The sequence below is a fragment of the Scyliorhinus canicula genome, chromosome 3, assembly GCF_902713615.1.
Source record: "Scyliorhinus canicula chromosome 3, sScyCan1.1, whole genome shotgun sequence".
NCBI lineage: Eukaryota > Metazoa > Chordata > Chondrichthyes > Carcharhiniformes > Scyliorhinidae > Scyliorhinus > Scyliorhinus canicula.
Window position 1 is genome coordinate 160,074,835 of NC_052148.1, and position 21,032 is coordinate 160,095,866.

Below are 21,032 nucleotides of genomic sequence, written 5' to 3' on the forward strand. Positions count from 1 at the left end.
TTGGGTTCCTGTCGCATATGCATCGAGAGCGATGACACCAACAGAATGTCGCTACGCTCAAACCGGAAAAGAATGTTTGGGTCTACTAACCGGAATATTAAAGTTCCGTGACTAAGGGAATGGATGATCCACTTTCACTGTGGAGACCGACCACAGACCATTGGTGCATATTATTTATAAGGATCTTAACAACATGACTCCACGACTCCAAAGAATGAAACTCTGAAGATATGATTTTGACCGCATCTACACAGTTGGAAAGGATCTGATAATAGCAGATGCGTTATCACGCTCCATCACTTCACAAAGCGAACCACTGGAATTCATTCAACACATTGAATCTCAGGTACAGATGTGTACAGACAACATTCCAGCATAAGATGAAAAAAATAAACTTAATAAGAGAGGAGAATAAAAAGGATGCATTGCTACTACATATCATTCACCACATCAATAAAGGGTGGCCGAAAGGGCAATGTCCCCAGTTTCACAATGTTCAAGGAGATTTGACAGTGATAAATGGTCTACTTCTGAGACTCAACAGGATAGTCATTCCACTGCGTCTCAGGCCCATGATACTAAGTCAGATTCATGAGGGACACCTCGGGATTGAAAAGTGTAAAAGACGAGTAGACAAGCAGTTTATGGGCATAAACTGGGACATCACTGACAAGGTTTTGGGATGTGAAAAGTGTCAAAAGTTCCAGCCTGCGCAGTGCAAGGAGGCTTCACAGCAACACGAGTTGGAAACCTCTCCTTGGGCCAAAGTAGGCATTGACCTATTTCATTCTAATGGTCGTGACTACGTGCTCAGTATCAACTATTACTCTAACTATCCAGAGGTATTGAAGCTACCTGATCTGACATCCAAGTCTGTGATAAAAGCGAGTATAGAAACATTTTCGCAACATGGAATACCAACCACGGTCATGACAGACAATGGACCATGTTTCGATAGCAATGACTGGGGAGAGTTTGCAAGACTTTTAAACACGCAACATCTCGCCCACATTACCACAGTCGAATGGGAAAGTAGAAAAATAAGTAAATATTGTTAAACAACCGATTAATAAATCTCTGATTCTGTGTCAGACATCCATCTTGCGCTGCTATTCTACCGAGCAACTTAGAACATAGAACATAGAACAGTACAGCACAGAAGAGGCCCTTCGGCCCTCGATGTTGTGCCGAGCAATGATCACCCTACTTAAACCCACGTAACCCGTATACCCGTAACCCAACAATCCCCCCATTAACCTTACACTACGGGCAATTTAGCATGGCCAATCCACCTAACCCGCACATCTTTGGACTGTGGGAGGAAACCGGAGCACCCGGAGGAAACCCACGCACACACAGGGAGGACGTGCAGACTCCACACAGACAGTGACCCAGCCAGGTGACACAAACTTCATTATCAACAGGTCTGTCACCAGCACAGATACTAATGAATAGAGATCTGAGAACAACGTTATCTGCAGTTTCCAAATCCTGATCATCTTCCAGTGCTATAAAAAAATGTAACAGCTATGGGATCGTCAAAGATTATATTATGGCATGTCTGAATTCATTATCGTCAGATGAAACCTATAAGTTTCAGCTCCCAGAGGACCTTGGTCGCATTCAACCCAGGAGTGTTTAGTTAGCAGTAGTGTATAAGAGATAGCTCTTATTATCGTTAGTATTTATAGTTGTGTATCAGTAAATACAATCATATTTAATTGCCTGATTTCTAGAGATAGTTCAGTAGAGTGTAAAACTCAGTTATAATGAATCGGTACTTTAATAAATTAGTTTGCTTAAGTTGAAGACTCGTGATTTCTTCAGGATCACACCGTCAGATCATCGGAATCAACAGCAACTAGTAACGATAGATATTACTGAACCCAGTAATATAACAACACAGAGAAAACACCAGGGGAGACAGGGAGAGACACAGAGCAAACGTCAGGGAGACAGTGAGTGACACAGAGCAGACACCAGTGAGACAGTGAGTGACACAGAGCAAACACCAGGGAGACAGTGAGTGACACAGAGCAAACCCCAGGGAGACAGTGAGTGACACAGAGCAAACACCAGGGAGAGGGACAGTGAGTGACACAGAGCAAACAGCTGGGAGAGGGACAGTGAGTGACACAGAGCAAACAGCTGGGAGACAGTGAGTGACACAGAGCCAGCACCAGGGAGACAGTGAGTGACACAGAGCAAACCCCAGGGAGACAGTGAGTGACACAGAGCAAACACCAGGGAGACAGTGAGTGACACAGAGCAAACAGCAGGGAGACAGTGAGTGACACAGAGCAAACACCAGGGAGACAGTGAGTGACACAGAGCAAACACCAGGGAGACAGTGAGTGACACAGAGCAAACACCAGGGAGAGAGAAAGGGAGTGACACAGAGCAAACCCCAGGGAGACAGAGTGACACAGAGCAAACACCAGGGAGACAGTGAGTGACACAGAGCAAACACCAGGGAGAGAGAAAGGGAGTGACATAGAACAAACACCAGGGAGAGAGAAAGGGAGTGACACAGAGCAAACGCCAGGGAGAGTCTATAAACATAAATTATACATGTTTTGATTCTAATTACACAATGTTTTATAATAAGTATGGTATGAAACGTGATGCACAGGCAAAGACGTTGATCCAAAGTTCACTGGAATTTCGGTTTATCCAGTAAAATACAGTAGAGTTCTCTAAGTTTCCCACTTGCCTGAAGATTATGGAAGGGAAGTTCTAACTGTATTGCAGTAGGGAAGGTTGGTGAGTCCAGCAAGGGATGAGTGGGGTCCTAAATCTTCCATTTTATGGCTCCATAAAGGAAAATTAGAAATCACCTTGAGTCCTTCTTGAGCTTCTTAATCATCTGGTGTTCATTTAGAATCATAGAATAATAAAATCATAGAATTTACAGTGCATAAGGAAGCCATTCGGCCCATTGAGTCTACACCGGACCCTGGAAGAGCACACCACTCAAGCCACACCTCCACTCCCTCCCTGTAACCCAGTAACCCCACCTAACCTTTGGACACTACAGGCAATTTAGCATGGCCAGTCTACTTAACCTGCACATCTGTGAACCATGGGTGGAAACCGGAGCACCCGGAGGAAACGCACACAGACACGGGGAGAACGTGCAGACTCCACACAGAGAGGTGAGAAAGACACAGAAGATTCATCACTCAGATCAAAGTTCTGGATTTTCCAGTCTCACTTGCCACCAGATTGGAAATTCCCACCTGAAGACAACGGACTTGTGGTAGTCACCACTGCTGTATATAGCTCACTCGGCTAAATCGCTGGCTTTTAAAGCAGACCAAGCAGGCCAGCAGCATGGTTCGATTCCCGTATCAGCCTCCCCGGACAGGCGCCGGAATGTGGCGACTAGGGGCTTTTCACAGTAACTTCGTTGAAGCCTACTCGTGAAAATAAGCGATTTTCATTTCATTTTCATATATTGTATACAGAGGATGTTGATGTAGGTGCTTTATGGTAAGGCCCTGTACTACAGGTACGGGGGTTGTTCCCTGCCTGCTGGTTCTGCCCAATTGGCGGAGTATAAATATTTGTGCTCCCTGCACAGCAGCCATTTCGCCAGCTGCTGTAGGAGGCCACACACCTTAGTGTAATAAAGCCTCGATTGCATCCAACTCTTGTCTTTGTGTAATTGATCGTGCATCAATTTATTACACTACGTTTTCAGAAGATGGACCTCCGCATCAAGCCGGATCGCCTGCAGATGCATCCGCAAGCAGACAAGGCCAAAAAGGACTTTGAACATTGGCTAGCGTGTTTCGAAGCATACATCGGGTCTGTGACAGACCCAATCCCAGAAGCACAGAAGATCCAGATCCTTTACACGCGGCTGAACTCCAACATCTTTCCACTTATCCAGGACATGCCGGCCTACACAGAAGCCATGGCGCTACTGAAGGAAAACTTAGCTCAGCCGCCTAACACACTCTACACCAGGCACCTCCTCTCCATGCGTCGTCAACTTCCTGGTGAGTCAGTGGAAGATTTCTGGCGTGCCCTGGATCCCCTAGTTAGGACAGAACACTCGAATCTGCTCATGAGAGACGCATTCACGCATCATCCAGGCCTACTCCCCCGACCACGCGGCCCACCCCCCCGCGCATCATGGACTCCGCAGACGGCCACCCCCATCATGGACCCCATCAGCGACCGCCCTCAGCCAACCCCACGCCTGTGTCGCACGGCAGCCAGCCAAACCCGGGGGACCCAAATGTTACTTCTGTGGGCAGTCCAAACACCCCCAACAGCACTGCCTGGCCCGGAGCGCCCTCTGCAAGGCCTGTGACAAGAAGGGGCACTTCGCTGCGGTGTGCCAGGCCCGCTCTTTCAGCGCTATTGTTCCGGCACCTCCCACGTGCGGCCAGTGGGCGCCGCCATCTTCCCCTCCTCGGACCACGTGCGACCCGTGGGCGCCACCATCTTCCCCTCCTTGGACCACGTGCGGCCCGTGGGCACCGCCATCTTGCTCGACTCGCAATGCGTGCGGCCCGTGGGCGCCGCCATCTTGTTCCCCCCAGGACCAACGGGTGCCGCCATCTTGTTTTTCCCACGACACGTGGGCAGCACGGTAGCATGGTGGTTAGCATAAATGCTTCACAGCTCCAGGGTCCCAGGTTCGATTCCCGGCTGGGTCACTGTCTGTGAGGAGTCTGCACGTCCTCCCCGTGTGTGCGTGGGTTTCCTCCGGGTGCTCCGGTTTCCTCCCACAGTCCAAAGATGTGCGGGTTAGGTGGATTGGCCAGGCTAAAATTGCCCGTAGTGTCCTAAAAAGTAAGGTTAAGGCGGGGGTTGTTGGGTTACGGGTATAGGGTGGATACGTGGGTTTGAGTAGGGTGATCATTGCTCGGCACAACATCGAGGGCCGAAGGGCCTGTTCAGTGCTGTACTGTTCTATTCTATTCTATTCTAACGTGTGGCCAGTGGGTGCCGCCATCTTACCCGACCCAGGACCCATGCCCCCGGGTGCCTCACCCGGCCGCTCGTCGCCTGCAACCGCCGATGACCAGCCGCGTCTCGCCTCGGTCACGATTGACCAATCTCGTCCACACAACCTTGCAACTGCTTCAAGTGAAGGTCGATGGGCACGAGATCTCAGCCTGGTGGACTCCGGGAGCACCGAGAGCTTAACTCACCCCATTACGGTAAGTCACTGCTCCCTCGCGGTACACCCCGCCAACCAGAGAACCTCCCTGGCCTCCGGGTCCCACTCCGTGGCGATCCGGGGGTATTGCATCGTCACTCTCACAGTCGAAGGCATGGAGTTCAGCGGCTTCCGCCTCAACGTTCTTCCCAACCTCTGCGCTGTCCTGCTAATCGGCCTGGACTTCCAGTGCAACCTAACACTGAAATTAGAGCCTAACACTGAAATTCGGCGGTCCCCTACCATCCCTTATTGTGTGCGGCCTCGCGACCCTAAAGGTCGACCCACCTTCCCTATTCGCAAACCTAACCCCAGATTGCAAACTCGTCGCCACCAGGAGCAGACGCCCAGGACAGAACCTTCATCAGGTCCGAAGTCCAGCGACTACTTCTGGAAAGCATCATCGAGGCCAGCAACAGCCCCTGGAGAGCCCAAGTGGTAGTTGTGAAAACTGGGGATAAACGCAGGATGGTCATTGACTACAGTCAGACCATCAATCGATACACACAGCTCGACGCGTACCCCTCCCACGCATATCTGATATGGTCAATCAGATTGTACAGTACCGAGTCTTCTCAACTGTGGACCTGAAATCTGCCTACCACCAGCTCCCCATCCGCAAGGTGGACCGCCCGTACACCGCGTTTGAAGCAGATGGCCGCCTTTACCACTTCCTTAGGGTTCCCTTTGGCGTCACCAATGGGGTCTCGGTCTTCCAACGGGAGATGGACCGAATGGTTGACCGGAATGGACTGCGGGCCATTTTCCCGTACCTGGACAATGTCACCATCTACGGCCACGATCAGCAGGACCATGACGCCAACCTTGCCAAATTTCTCCACACAGCCAATCTCCTCAACCTGACCAACAACAAGGAGAAGTGCGTGTTCAGCACGAACCGCTTAGCCATCCTCGGCTATCTGGTCCAGAACGGAGTTCTGGGGCCCGATCCCGACCGCATGCATCCCCTCATGGAACTCCCCCTTCCCCACTGCTCCAAGGCCCTCAAACGATGCCTGGGGTTCTTTTCTTATTACGTCCAGTGGGTCCCAAACTACGCAGACAAGGCCCGCCCATTCATTCAACCTACTGTTTTTCCCGTGATGGCCGAGGCTCACCAGGTCTTCAACCGTATCAAGGCCGACGACATCGCCAAGGCTACGATGCACGCAATCCACGAGACGTTACCATTCCAAGTCGAGAGCGATGTATCAGATGTCGCTCTGGCCGCCACACTCAATCAGGCAGGCAGGCCCGTGGCATTCTTTTCCCGCACCGTCCATGCCTCCGAGATTCGGCATTACTCCGTCAAAAAAGACGCCCAAGCCATCGTTGAAGCTGTGCGGCATTGGAGGCATTACCTGGCCGGCAGGAGATTCACTCTCCTCATTGACCAACAGTCGGTTGCCTTCATGTTTAATAACACACAGCAGGGCAAGATCAAAAACGATAAAATCTTGAGGTGAAGGATCGAGCTCTCCACCTACAACAACGAGATTTTGTATCGCCCCGGTAAGCTCAACGACCCCCCTGATGCCCTATCCCGAGGTACATGTGCCAGTGCACAGGTGGACCGACTCAGGACTCTGCACGACAACCTCTGTCACCCGGGGGTCACCCATTTTTACCATTTCATCAAGGCCCGCAATCTGCCCTACTCAATCGTGGAAGTCAGGGCTATCACCAGTGACTGCCAGGTCTGCGCGGAGTGTAAGCCACACTTCTACCGGCCAGACAGTGCCTGGTGAAGGCCGCCCACCCCTTTGAACGCCTCAGCATGGACCTCAAAGGGCCCCTCCCCTCCACCGACCATAACATGTACTTTCTCAGTGTGGTCGATGAATACTCCAGACTCCCCTTTGCCATCCCATGACCTGATATGACGTCTGCAACCGTCATCAAAGCCCTCAACACCATTTTCGCTCTGTTCAGCTTCCCCGCCTACGTCCACAGCGATAGGGGATCCTCATTCATGAGCGATGAGCTGCGCCAGTTCCTGCTAAACAGGGGTATTGTCTTGAGCAGGACGACCAGCTACAACCACCGGGGAAATGGGCAGGTGGAGCGGGAGAATGGGGTGGTCTGCAAGGCCGTCCAACTGACCCTACGGTCCAGAAATCTCCCAGCCTCCTGCTGTCAGGTGGTCCTCTCTGACGTCCTTCCCTCCATTCGGTCGCTCCTGTGCACTGCGACTAATGAAACACCCCATGAATGTCTCTTTGCCTTCCCTAGGTAGTCCACCTCCAGGGTTTCGCTCCCGACATGGCTGGCAGCTCCAGGACCCGTTCTCCTCCATAGACGCGTTCGACTCCACAAGGCAGACCCGTTGGTTGAGAGGGCACAGCTACTTCACGCCAACCCGCAGTACGCCTACGTAGTGTACCTCGACGGCCACCAAGACTAAGTCTACCTCAGGCACCAGCGGGTTCCACACACACACACACCCCGACTCGGCGCCACCCTCCCCTCCCCCAGCGCACCCCACCGCAGCCCCCGCTCCAGGACAATCCGTCCTCCCCCTGCTCACAGCTGGGGATGAAGAAGATTACGACACGCTCCCGGAGTCACCGAAAACCAAACTGAGGCCGGAGTCGCCGCCAGCACTGCGCCGCTCTCAACGACAGATCAAGGCTCTGGACCGCCTGAATTTATAATGTTATCTGTACTTTTAAAACACATCTTTCTGTATATAGTTCTCCACCCCCCCACCCGCTGGACTCAATGTTTTTAACAGGGGGTGAATGTGGTAGTCATCACTGCTGTATGTATTGTATACAGAGGATGTTGATGTAGGTGCTTTATGGTAAGGCCCTGTACTACAGGTACAGAGGTAGTTCCCTGTCTGCTGGCTCTGCCCAGTAGGCGGAGTATAAATATGTGTGCTCCCCATACAGCAGCCATTTCACCAGCTGCTGTTGGAGGCCACACATCTTAATGTAATAAAGCCTTGATTGCATCCAACTCTCGTCTTTGTGTAATTGATCGTGCATCAGGATCTTTGGTTGGGAATGGACCATCCTGCCAGCGGTAATTCCCACCACGTGTGGGACCGGAATATCTTGGCCAAAGCTCCAATCATAGCCAAGAATCGATGATGTCATAAGCCTTGATGAATATGTGGCGTAAAGGCAAATTCTAGAGATGCTGGGAATCCGAAATGAAAATAAGAAATGCTGCAAACACTTAGCGTCTGGAGTGAAACAAGGTTCCGGCAATTCGTGCTGGCGGGATCTTACGGTCCTGCTGATGGTCCCCCCCCCCCCCCTGCAGTGGGTTTCCCAGTGGCGAGGGGAGCATTCAACAGGAAACCTTGTTGACAATGGCAGGACCAGAAGATCCCACTGTCTGCCAATGGCGGCCCGCTTCCCACTGCAATTCCGCAGATCGTTTCACATTGATGATTATTCTTCATCACATGAACGGTAGCAGTCGATGTGAAATATTGGACTTGATTTAATGGGGGAAAAAAAATCAGAATCCGCAGCACGAGAAACACCCCGCTATTCACCGGCACTGTGGCCTTTTTTTGGCCTTGGCGGGGAACACTCACCAGTGCAGGAAGAGTACTCCTATATCAGGCTGTCATTTGTAAAGTCAGCCCCGATCTTTCGAACTCCCTCAGCATTCCTGCTATGGGCTCCGGACCCCACTACACCCAACGTGTAGTCTTCCTGGGTCCTCGACGGCCACCAAGACTAAGTCTACCTCAGGCACCACCGGGTTCCACACACACACACACACACCCGCACAATATTAAGGTGTCAAATATGTGTATTGTGACCAGCATATTACAAATATCATTGAGCATTATTTCTAATATGGCTGGTTTGGTTAAAAAAAATGTATATTGTGTCAATAGCTGGGATAAAAAGTATAAATACTGTACCTGATGTCCCCATCTCACCCTTTTCACCTGATCTGCCATCTCTTCCATCTCTGCCTGGGAGGCCTATGCGTCCATGAGGCCCAGGGGTCCCATTTGCTCCTGGTGGCCCTGGTGGTCCTGGTAAACCAGGTACACTACATATTAATTTGGAAAAGTTACTGGTGTATCTTCGATCTCCCTTGAGTTTGCTCAGAAGAGCTTGGCCAGATACACAGTACACAAAGGTTGCCAAGTAAAGTAAAGCAAACATCTTGTGATCTATAAAATAAAAGAACAATTGATATATGGCATGCTTTACTATAGGTTGAATATCACACATTTTCACATGAATTATATACATATTGTGAAATACTGCTCACTCCTGCCTACTGAAGCCTTCTCACAACAGATTGGTCCATCAATAAAGTAATAACAATAAAAATAAACAGAAGACTTCAATAAGACCCAGAAGAGTTCTCAGAAAAGCGGCATGGTGGCACAGTGGTTAACACTGCTGTCTCACGGCACCAGGGACTTGGGTTCGATTCCGACTGTGTGGAGTTTGTACTTTCTCATCGCATCAGCGAGGGTTTTCTCCGGGTGCTCCGGTTTCCTCCCTCAGTCCAAAGATGTGCAAGTCAGGTAGATTGGCCATGCTAAAATGTCCAAAGGTTATGTGGAGTTACTGAGTTACAGGGATAGGTGGAGGAGTGGGCCTAGCTGCTCTTTGGAGGGTTGCATGGCCTCCTTGTGAACTGTAGCGAATCTTTTAATATAAAAGCTGAACTTTTACATTTATTTCTCTATTTTAAAAAATAAATTTAGAGTACCCAATTCTTTTTTTTCCAATTAAGGGGCAATTTAGTGTGGCCAATCCACCCCCACTGAGTTGTGGGGGTGAAACCCATGCAGACACGGGGGGAATGTGCAAACTCCACACGGACAGTGACCCAGGGCCAGGATCGAACCCGGTTCCTCAGAGATGTGAGGCAGCAGTGCTAACCACTAGGCCACCGTGTCACCCCTAACTTTTACATTTATGAATAGGCATTGATTGGCTGTGTTTAGTCCTTTAATTTTAATCTAGTCAAAAAAGCAGATTTAATAATTATTCTCTAAATTTCAGGTCCCAAAATCTTCCCTCAAGGATTCGGGAGATTAACAGGAGTAATCTGAAACCTTCAATGTTAACCTTTGGCGTGAATTTTGCAGTTGTAATAATGGGGTGTCTCTCAGTATTCGCTATTGTTATCATGCTGGAACTGACAAAAATACAGGAGTCTGCACATGTGCAGAATAATATGGAAATCCATAAATTGCTGTTCATGATTTGACATTTCTTCAGAAGGAGCGCTGTTGAAGTCCATGCAGACTGAAATCTCTAAGCAATCGGTGAACTGCTGAAATGTTCCACTTTTATATTTAGTCTTGATGTAAACACCCTTCAAAAAGGTACTTTATAGTGCGGCACGATAGCACAGTGGTTAGCACTGTTGCCTCACGGCATTGAGGACCCGGGTTCGATCCCGGCCCCGGCTCACTGTCCATGTGGAGTTTGCACATTCTCCTCGTGTCTGTGTCGGTCTCACCCCCACAACCCAAAGATGTGCAGGGTAGGTGGACTGGCCACACAAAATTGCCCCTTAATTGGATAAAAGAACTGGGTACTCCAAATTTATTATACATTTTTTTAATTTTAACTGTTATCTTAAGCCAATAATGATTTGCTTCAGTATCTAAAAATTTTAATCAAAAATGATGGTAATCAGTGCTTAGAACTTCTTAGTTTGTTGTGTGTGAGATATTTTCAATGTGATTGGCTAATTATTTAGCTTGCAGGTATTACTGTTGCTGGATGCTTTGAGGTTCCCTTTACATGGCATCAGGCTTAAGCTGCCACCGGGAAAGGGGAAGTCACCCTCACAGAGATTGCTACACCATTGTGGGCAGCCTTCTTTGCGATCAATGGGAAGTGATGTCACTTTGCCACTGACAGCAAAATCTAACCCAATTTGGGGAAGGTTTCCTGAGGCCTGAAAGAGGGAAAACAGGCAGGTGAGATGACTTAATTAGGCAGAAACTGAAATTTCAGTTTCCAGCAGTGGAAAAGATTTCATTTTCCACCTGTTGGGGAGACTGTGTGGAGTTTGCACATTCCCCCTGTGCCTGTGTGGGTTTTCTCCGGGTGCTGCGGTTTCCTTCCACAGTCCAATCATGTACAGGTTAGGTGAATTGGCCATGATAAAGTTACCCCTTCACGTCCAAAGATGTGCAGATTGGGTTGGGTTACGGGGCTGGGGTGGGGAGTGGGCCTAGGTAGGGTGTTCTTTCGGAGGCTGTTGCAGACTCAATGGGCCAAATGGCCTCCTTCTGCACTGTAGGGGTCCTATGGATTCTGAAACAGGGTGGCACATCTCCAGATTAATGGACAATCATTTAGGACTGAGATGAGGAAAAATTACTTCAGTCATAGAGTTGTGAATCTTTGGAATTCTCTATTCCAGAGGGTTGTGGATGCTTCATCTATGAATACATTTATGATTGGGGTGGAGATGTTTTTGGTGCCGTGTGAATCGAGGGTAATGGGGAGCAGGCAGGAAAATGGAGTTGAAATCCATGATCAATCACGATCATATTGAATGGCAGAGCAGGGTCATGATCAATATGGTCTATTCCTACTTTCAGGTGGTGGCAGTGGTGGGGGTGGGGTGTAGGATTTCACGCTATCCTGTGGCAGGTTTCAACTTGTGATACATTTGCATTCCAGTCCAAAGGTGTGCAAGTTAGGTGGATTGGCCATTCTAAATTTTCCCTCAATGTCCACAAGGTTAGCTGGGTTACGGGGATAGGGTGGGGGATTGGGCCTGGGTAGGGTGCTCTTTTAGAGGGTCAGTGTAGGCTTGATGGGTCAAATGGCCTCCTTTTGCACTGTTTCTATGAAAACTCATTGTATTGATACTTTTTTACATCCTGCCCACAGCACATGGGAACTTTGTGGCATATGTTTGTTTAAAGGTGGAGCAACAGTTGGCTTGTGTAGTTCTATCTGAGTTAAGCGGTATTCTTTGTTAAACTCTGCAGCACGAGAGATTAGAAGCTTTCATGGAGGCTCTTGGTCGGCGAGGTTGCATCAGCGTTGCGGGCGAGGTTATGGGCTGAGGGCAGGGGCATAAGGAGTGGAAGAGGGATCCAAGGGAGGACAGAAGGTTGGGCCTGGGTAATTGAGGAGTGAAGCAGGAAGGGCCTGGCATCCTGTGAGTAGTCTGGCCTGTCAGCTAGGGTAGTGAAATGAGGGGCCGAAAGGATGGTGTCAGTATTGTCCGCATGTGGGTCCATCTCAGGGTGTTGGCTGGCAGTGTCCTCACAGGGCTTTGAGTTCACCTCAACATTTCAATTATCCTCACTGAGAGTGAATTCGGGCAATGTCCTTTACAAAACACAGCAGGGAGAACCAGCTGAGACGTTCAACCATGTCACAGAACTTAGTAAGTTCAATACTGGACACTAACATGAACATGCGAAGATACAGCATTGTTTCTTCCACAATAAAGTAATGTCCTTAACTCTCATGTAACCATCAATGCGTGCAAACCATGCAGTGGTCCAGTACATTTAGCTCTGACTAAACAACTCTCAACAAATAATAATAATGCACATGCGAATAAAGTGAAGCCAATGTAATATAAAATATATATAAAAGACCAACTTTGTACTCTCAGTGATCTTATCTTAACAGAGTGGGTAGGAAAGTTGTGCCTACAATGGAGCCTCCCAGTTTGTCCAGGAGGCTCCTTTATAATTCCCCCATAGCTGCAGCATTGTCAGCTGATGGCGGGTTTCACTACGGAACAGCTTCCCCGCTGTGTGAACACCTGTTGCTCCCATGCTGACACTTTAAATTTTAATTGTACTCAGCAAAGATCAAGAGAGTGGGAGTGGCATCGAGAATGACATGCCATTGTTAAAATTCCACTCATATGTTGGATTTTGATATAACAAAGGCATACTCAGTCCCAGGCCCCTGCAAAGTCCTCTTCATTAACATTTGGATATTTGCGCCAGAATTGGGCGAGTTCTCCCACAGACTAGCAGAGCAAAACCCTGGCATAGTCATGTTCACAGAATCACACTTTCAACTAATGTTCCAGACTCCATCACTATCCCTGGGTATGTCATAAGGCAGTGGTTGGACAGGCCTGCCAGAGGAGGTGACACAATAATATATAAACAGGAGAAAATGTCCCTGGGAATCCTCAACGTTGACTCAATACCCCATGAAGTCTCATGGTATCAGATCAAACATGGACAAGGAAACCTCCTGCTGATTGCCACCTACTACCCTCCCTCAGCTGATGAATCAGTCCTCCTCCATGTTGTACCCCAATTAGGAAGAAGCACTAAGTACAGAATACACCCTGGGTGAGGCACTCCAATATTAAATACCAACAGTGGCTCAGTAGCTGACAAACCTGTGGCCAAGTCCTGAAGAACACAGACTGGGCCTGTGGCAGGGGGTGGGAGAACTCACAAGAGGAAAAAAACCTACTTGACCTCATCCTCACCAAACTACCTGTTGCAGGTGCATGTCTCCATGAGAGTATTTGTTAGAGTGCCCACCACATGGTCCTTCTTCACAATAAGGACACCCTCCGTCATAGAGTGTGGCACTACACTTGTACTAAATAAGATAGATTCAGAACAGACCTATCAGCTCAGAACTTGGCATTCATGAGGTGCTGTGGACAATCAGTAGCACCAGAGTTAGTGTTAAACTACAGTGTATACCTCTGCCTCTAATAACTGTTCATCTTGGAGGTTGGCTCTGGGATGTAATTAGATCACAGCTGATGTAAATCCTCCCCTACCTCCAACCCTCGCTATCTTCTAACCAGATGGAAATTCCAACACAAAATGTCACAGAAATAGTATATTCAGGGTATTTGTGATATATTTTTATGCTTTCTTTCACATTCTGAACAATCGACTCTCAATTTAAGTCAATGCAAAAGTTTCATTTCTGTATGTCTAAGCTACAGAGTACAACCAATATATTACATGGAAAAGTTTCATGGCCACTGTACGAACCTCCAATTGCAACAGAAATGACTAGTTGTCACAAAAGTTTCATAGGCTTTCTTGAAATCTACAAAAATTTAGAAAAGGAAAAATTACCATTTGGCGCACTAAGATAGTGGCCTTAACTTCCTGACTCCCCATAGTTGCATTTATGGAAATTCGCTGGGGAATCCCGCTTGGAAGTTCCCAGATTAGGTTTTACCCGAAAATTGTCCAGAAGCGTTAATGTCCCCTGGACGATTGCGCTGGGAACCATCTGACAAAGCAATTTAAACCGCTAACTTTGGATGGTTCTGACAGTTTAACACTCATTGCAGATTTTCAGTTGGCGTTCGCCGCAGGTGAAAATGGCAAAGCTGTGAAAAATCCTGCAAGACCGTGGGGTCAAGAACCTTGCCAGCGAGATCTTCTTCTCAGATTTTCCCCTCCCCTCACCGATGTGATGTGACGTCAGCGAGGTTTACAACAGATTCTGCAAAACTTGAAGCCGTTAAGGGGAACCCGCCGGGATTGTGAAGGTAAGTATGGCCTGAGGGAGAGAGGGACAGGACCAGGTAGTGCCCGGACACTGCCTCTGGCACCCTGGTCAACCTGGCAGTGTTGGCGACTGTGCCAGGGGGCTGTGTGGGGCAGGCCCTCTGGGGAACCCCATTGTGGGGTTCGAACTCCAAACGGACAGTGATCCAGAGATGGGATCGAACCTGGGCCCTTGGCGCCATGAGGCAGCAGAGCTAACCACTGCACCACTGTGTGGGCCCAGTCTTTCTTTTTTTTTAAAAATAATTTTTATTGGAATTTTTTACGGAAAATATAAAAATATAACAACAAGTATAGCAACAAGCAGTAATATGCAACTAACAGCCCCATAACACCCACAATTCCCCCCATACCGTAACATCACATGTATCACACTCCCCCCCTCCAACACGAGAACTTAACCATACATTAAAATTAAATAAATCAAATTTAAATAAAATAAGCAAACATATTGTTGCCACCGCCTAAAGAACTCTTGTACCGACCCTCTCAGGGCGAATTTGACCTTCTCTAGCTTAATGAAACCCGCCATGTCATTGATCCAGGTCTCCACAGGGGGCCTCGCGTCCTTCCACTGTAGCAAAATCCTTCGCCGGGCTACTAGGGACGCAAAGGCCAGCACACCGGCCTCTTTCGCCTCCTGCACTCCCGGCTCTACCCCAACGCCAAAGATCGCGAGTCCCCATCCTGGCTTGACCCTGGATCCCACCACCCTTGACACCGTCCTCGCCACCCCCTTCCAGAACTCCTTCAATGCCGAGCATGCCCAGAACATATGGGCATGGTTCGCTGGACTCCCCGAGCACCTGACACCCCCAAAGAACCTACTTATCCTCGTCCCAGTCATGTGGGCCCGGTGCAGCACCTTGAATTGAATGAGGCTAAGCCGCGCACACGAGGAGGAAGAATTTATCCTCTCCAGGGCATCAGCCCATGTCCCGTCTTCGATCTGTTCCCCCAGATCCCCCTCCCACTTCGTTTTCAGCTCCTCTACTGACACCTCTTCCACCTCCTGCATAAGCTTGTAATATCGGATATCTTCCCCTCCCCGACCCAGACCCCCGAGAGCACCCTGTCACTCACCCCCTTCGCGGGGAGCGCAGGGAATCCCTCCACCTGCCGTCTAGCAAATGCCTTTACCTGCAGATATCTAAACATGTTTCCCGGCGGGAGCCCAAATTTCTCCTCCAACTCCCCCAGGCTCGCAAACCTTCCGTCGATAAACAGGTCCCTCAGCTGTCTAATGCCCGCTCTATAACATACCTGAAATCCCCCATCCATGTTCCCCGGGACGAACCTATGGTTCCCCCTTAACGGAGCCTCCATCGAGCCCCCCACTTCTCCCCTATGTCGCCTCCACTGCCCCCAAATCTTGAGGGTAGCCGCCACCACCGGACTCGTGGTATACCTCGTGGGAGAGAGCGGCCACGGCGCCGTTACCAGGGCCCCCAGGCTTGTATCCCCACAGGACGCTCTCTCCATCCATTTCCATGCTGCCCCCTCCCCCTCCATCACCCACTTACGCACCATCGACACGTTGGCCGCCCAGTAGTACCCCGAGAGGTTGGGCAATGCCAGCCCCCCCCCATCTCTACTCCGCTCCAAGAAGACCCTCTTCACCCTCGGGGTGCCATGCGCCCAAACAAATCCCATGATGCTGCTGGTCACCCTTTTAAAAAAGGCCCTAGGGATAAAGATGGGCGAGCATTGGAAGAGGAACAAGAACCTCGGGAGAACCGGCATTTTAACGGATTGCATTCTGCCCGCCAGCGATAGCGGCACCATGTCCCACCTTTTAAATTCCTCCTCCATCTGTTCCACTAGTCTGGTGAAGTTAAGCTTATGAAGAGCCCCCCAACTCCTGGCCACCTGCACCCCCAGGTACCTGAAACTCTTCACTGCCCTCTTAAATAGGAGTCTCCCAATTCCCTCCTCCTGATCTCCTGGGTGCACTACAAATACCTCGCTCTTGCCTAAATTTAACTTATAGCCCGAGAAGCCTCCAAATTCCGCTAACAGCTCCATCACCCCCGGCATTCCCCCCTCTGGGTCCGCCACATATAACAGCAGGTCGTCCGCATACAGCGATACCCGGTGCTGCTCCCCATCCCGCACTAGACCCCTCCATTTCCCTGACTCGCTCAACGCCATGGCCAGCGGTTCAATCGCCAGTGCAAAGAGCAAGGGGGACAGGGGGCACCCCTGCCTGGTCCCACGATAGAGCCTAAAATACTCCGATCTCCTTCCATTTGTGACTACACTCGCCATCGGCGCCGCGTAAAGCAGCCTCACCCATTTGATGAATCCCTCTCCAAATCCAAACCTCTCCAGCACCTCCCACAGGTACCCCCACTCAACTCTATCAAACGCTTTCTCTGCATCCAGCGCCACCACTATCTCCGCCTCCCCCTCCACTGCCGGCATCATGATAACATTGAGCAGTCTCCGCACATTCGTGTTGAGCTGCCGCCCCTTGACAAATCCTATCTGATCTTCATGAATTACCTCTGGCACACAATCCTCTATCCTGGTAGCCAGGATCTTCGCCAGCAACTTAGCGTCTACGTTAAGGAGCGAGATAGGCCTATATGATCCGCACTGCAAGGGGTCCTTATCCCATTTTAGGATCAAAGAGATCAATGCCCGCGACATCGTCGGGGGCAAAGCCCCCCCCCCTCCCATGCCTCATTGAAAGTTCGCACCAGCAGGGGACCCACCAGGTCCGCGTATTTTTTGTAAAATTCTGCCGGGAACCCGTCCGGCCCCGGGGCCTTACCTGACTGCATTTGTCCGATCCCCCTGACTAGCTCCTCCAACTCTATCGGCGCCCCCAGCCCCTCTACCAGCTCCTCTTGAACCCTTGGGAAACATAGCCTGTTCATGAAGCTCTCCATCCCCTCTCTCCCCCTCGGAGGTTCCGACCGGTACAATCCCTCGTAAAAGTCCCTAAAGACCCCATTTACTTCTGTCCCCTTCTGCACAACATTTCCACCCCCATCCTTCACTCCCCCAATTTCCCTAGCCGCATCTCGCCTACGGAGCTGATGCGCCAACATCCTGCTCGCCTTCTCTCCATACTCATATACCGCGCCCTGTGCCCTCCTCCACTGTGTCTCCGCCTTTCTGGTGGTCAACAAGTCAAAATTGGCCTGCAACCTGCGCCGTTCTCCCAGCAACCCTTCCTCCGGTGCCTCCGCATATCTCCTGTCCACCTTCAGAAGCTCTCCCACCAGTCTCTCCCTCTCCTTCCTCTCCCTCCTTTCCCTGTGGGCCCGGATGGAGATCAGCTCCCTCCCGGATCACTGCTTTCAGAGCCTCCCAGACCATCCCCACCTGGACCTCCCCCGTATCATTGGTATCCAGATACCCCTCAATGCTTCTCCGAACCCTCTTACACACCTCCTCCTCCGCCAGCATCCCCACATCCAGGCGCCAAAGCGGGCGCTGGTCCCGCGCCTCCCCCATCTCCAGATCAACCCAGTGCGGGGCATGGTCCGAAATCGCTATGGCCGAGTACTCGGCATCCTGCACCCTCGGAATCAATCCCCTGCTCAGGACAAAAAAGTCTATCCGGGAATAAACCCTATGGGCCCAGTCTTTCTAACAAACCAGGTGCACCCATATGGGTTATAGACTTTGTGTACCGGTCTTTTCCCGCGCTCCAATTTTTCCATGCAATCCCAGCCGACCCGAGATTGTGTGTCAACCTTAATCATATTTATATCTTTTTTTCATGAGTTATTTATTCACTATTGATGTGTTATCTGAGTTGGTCTAACATCGACTGCAACTGGATGCAGTAAAACTAGAAACAGGCTTCTGACACAGGAGATGATCCAACACTGTTTTATTGAACCTGCTGATTGTTGTACACAATCTGCTGTGGGTTGACACTCTATTAACCTAACTGATAACCTCCTATTGGCTTGACTAGACTAGCTCTCTATCACATGGTGATGATGTTCACTGGCTTGTGCACTCTAACTATCTCAGTAGCTGTGTCCTGTGAGGGAGGGAGAGTCTTAATGCCCTGTGGGCTTTATAGTGGTGGTGTCCTGTCTGGTGATTGGTTGTTCTGTGTCGTGTGTGTTCATTGGTTATCCTGTGTGTCAATCACTGCCTGTCTGCATCTCATGATATACATGAGTGGATATTATGACAATTATTCGGTCATATTTCTTCCAACTTTAATAAAAAGAAACTTATACTCCATCCGGGAAGAGAACACCAGAGGTGACCATCTCCCTGGATGCAGAAATGGCCTTTGACAGAGTCGAGTTGAAGTATGTCATTGAGGTACTGGAGCAGTTCTGCTGGGGACAGGGTTCACCTCCTCGGTGAAACTCCTGTACAACGTCCCCATGGCGAGCGTGCGGACCAATACCACCAGCTCGGAAAACTTCCAGCTGCACAGAGGCACAAGGCAGAGATGTCCGCTCTTCCCACGCCTATTTACCCTGGCAATGAGCTGTTGGTGATGGCCCGCAGAGCAGTGAAAAACTGGAAGGGAATCCAAAGAGGAGACAGAGAGCTCACAGTCTCACCTTCTAGCAGTCATCCCTACGGGTCCCCGCAGTTCCCCCTCCTAGGTGTCCACGTCCAGTAGCTCCCCTAACAGTGAATGTCTCGGTGTCCGTGTGTATGTTGTCATCCCCTTGCAGAGGACGTTCTGTACCTGTAGGTGTCGCAGTTCGTTCCCATTGGGTGGTTGTAGTTATTCTGTCAGTTCCTCTAATATCGCTTGTTTGTCCACCATATGTAGTCCCTAACAGTCTGTGTCCCCCTCGTCCTGTCTCCACCTCCTAAAGATGGCGTCCATCCTGGTTGGTGTAAACCTGTGTTTGCCGCATGATGTGCTCCTCTACATCTCGGACCCACAAACAGCATGGAAGGGATCATGAAGCTCCTGAGAGAGTTTGGAGCCTTCTCGGCTACAAGCTCAACCTCAGCAAGAGTGAAGTCTTCCCTGTGAACTCGAAAAGGGTAGGGGCAGAGCTGGTGGGATTACCATTCAAGTGAGCCCAATGCAAATTTTGCTATCTGGTGATCCAGGTTGCCCACGATTGGATACGGATCCACAAATGGGAGCTGACTAGTCTGGCGGAGGAAGTAAAAATAGTACCATGGAAATGAGACACATTCCCGCTCTCCCTAGCGGGGAGGGTGCAGACGATCAAGATGAACGTGCTGTCCAGGTTCCTCTTCCTGTTCAGATCCATACCGATCTATATCCCAAAGGGCTTCTTAAACTCGGTTGACAAAATGACCATGGCATTTGTGGTGGTGGTGGTGGTGGTGGTGGTGGTGGGGGGGGGGGGGGGGGGGGGGGGGGGGGTGAACCGGGGGGGGGGGGGGGGGGTGAACCCGGGGGTCCGGCCCTCCCAAACCTACAATTCAGCCAGAGTTTTTTACTCTGTGTGAGGAAATGGGTGAAAGAACCAGAAACGGAATGGTGAGGATGGAGGAGAACTCCTGCACCGGGACGACACACTGTGCCCTCGCCACAGCGGCACTCCCATCCCCGCCAGCCAAGCAGTCAACAAGCCCAGTGGTGGAAGCCAATTCCGAACCCTGGAATCAAATGAAACAGCACTTCAGTCTAACCAATATGTTCACTACGGTCCCCACCTGCGGCACACACAGGTTTACACCAGCCAGGATGGACACCACCTTTAGGAGGTGGAGACAGGACGGGGGGGACACAGACTGTTAGGGACTACATATGGTGGACAGACAAGAGATGTTAGAGGAACTGACAGAATAACTACAACTACCCATTGGGAACGAACTGCGACACCTACAGGTACAGAATGTCCTCTGCAAGGGGATGACAACATACACACGGACACCGAGACATTCACTGTTAGAGGAGCTACTGGACGTGGGAACCTAGGAGGGGGAACTGCGGGGACCCGTAGGGATGACTGCTAGAAGGGGCGCGCTCCCCACTGGATGAAATATGGGAAAAATGGGGGGAAGAACTATGGATTGAAATAGGGTGAGTACTCTGGAGCGAAGCACTGAACATGGCCAATTCTACCTCCACTTGTGCAATGTTAAGCCTCATGCAGCTGAAAGTGGTGCACAGAACACACCTGACCAGAACCCGAAAGAATAGGTTCTTCTCGGAGTTGGAGGACAAGTGAGAATGGTGCCAAGGAGGCCTGGCCAACCACACCCACATGTCCTGGGCATGCCGAAGACTTGTCAGGTTCTGGACAACCTCCTTCAACGCAATGTTAAAGGTTGTGGGGATGAGGCTGGAGCTAAGCTCTAAAGTGGCAGTCTTCGAGGTATCAGACCAGCCAGGACTATTCATGGGGATGGGGGCTGACCCCTTGCCTTTGCCTCCCTAATCGCCTGCCAAAGAATCCTGCA

The 21,032-nt window shown here is 50.2% G+C and overlaps 1 protein-coding gene across 5 annotated transcripts in view; it reads right to left on the reverse strand.

Moving 5' to 3' along the window:
* LOC119963062 (complement C1q tumor necrosis factor-related protein 7) overlaps positions 1-21,032 on the reverse strand; it is a 90,187-nt gene that overhangs the window by 20,029 nt on the left and 49,126 nt on the right. For 3 of the 5 annotated variants that reach the window (XM_038791610.1, XM_038791612.1, XM_038791611.1), the window contains one exon: positions 9,063-9,320. In XM_038791610.1, the coding sequence (XP_038647538.1) occupies positions 9,063-9,320 (258 nt within the window). Of the gene's footprint in view, positions 1-9,062; positions 9,321-14,126; positions 14,185-21,032 lie in introns of all 5 variants that reach the window. The other 2 variants (XM_038791613.1, XM_038791614.1) reach the window with 1 other exon arrangement.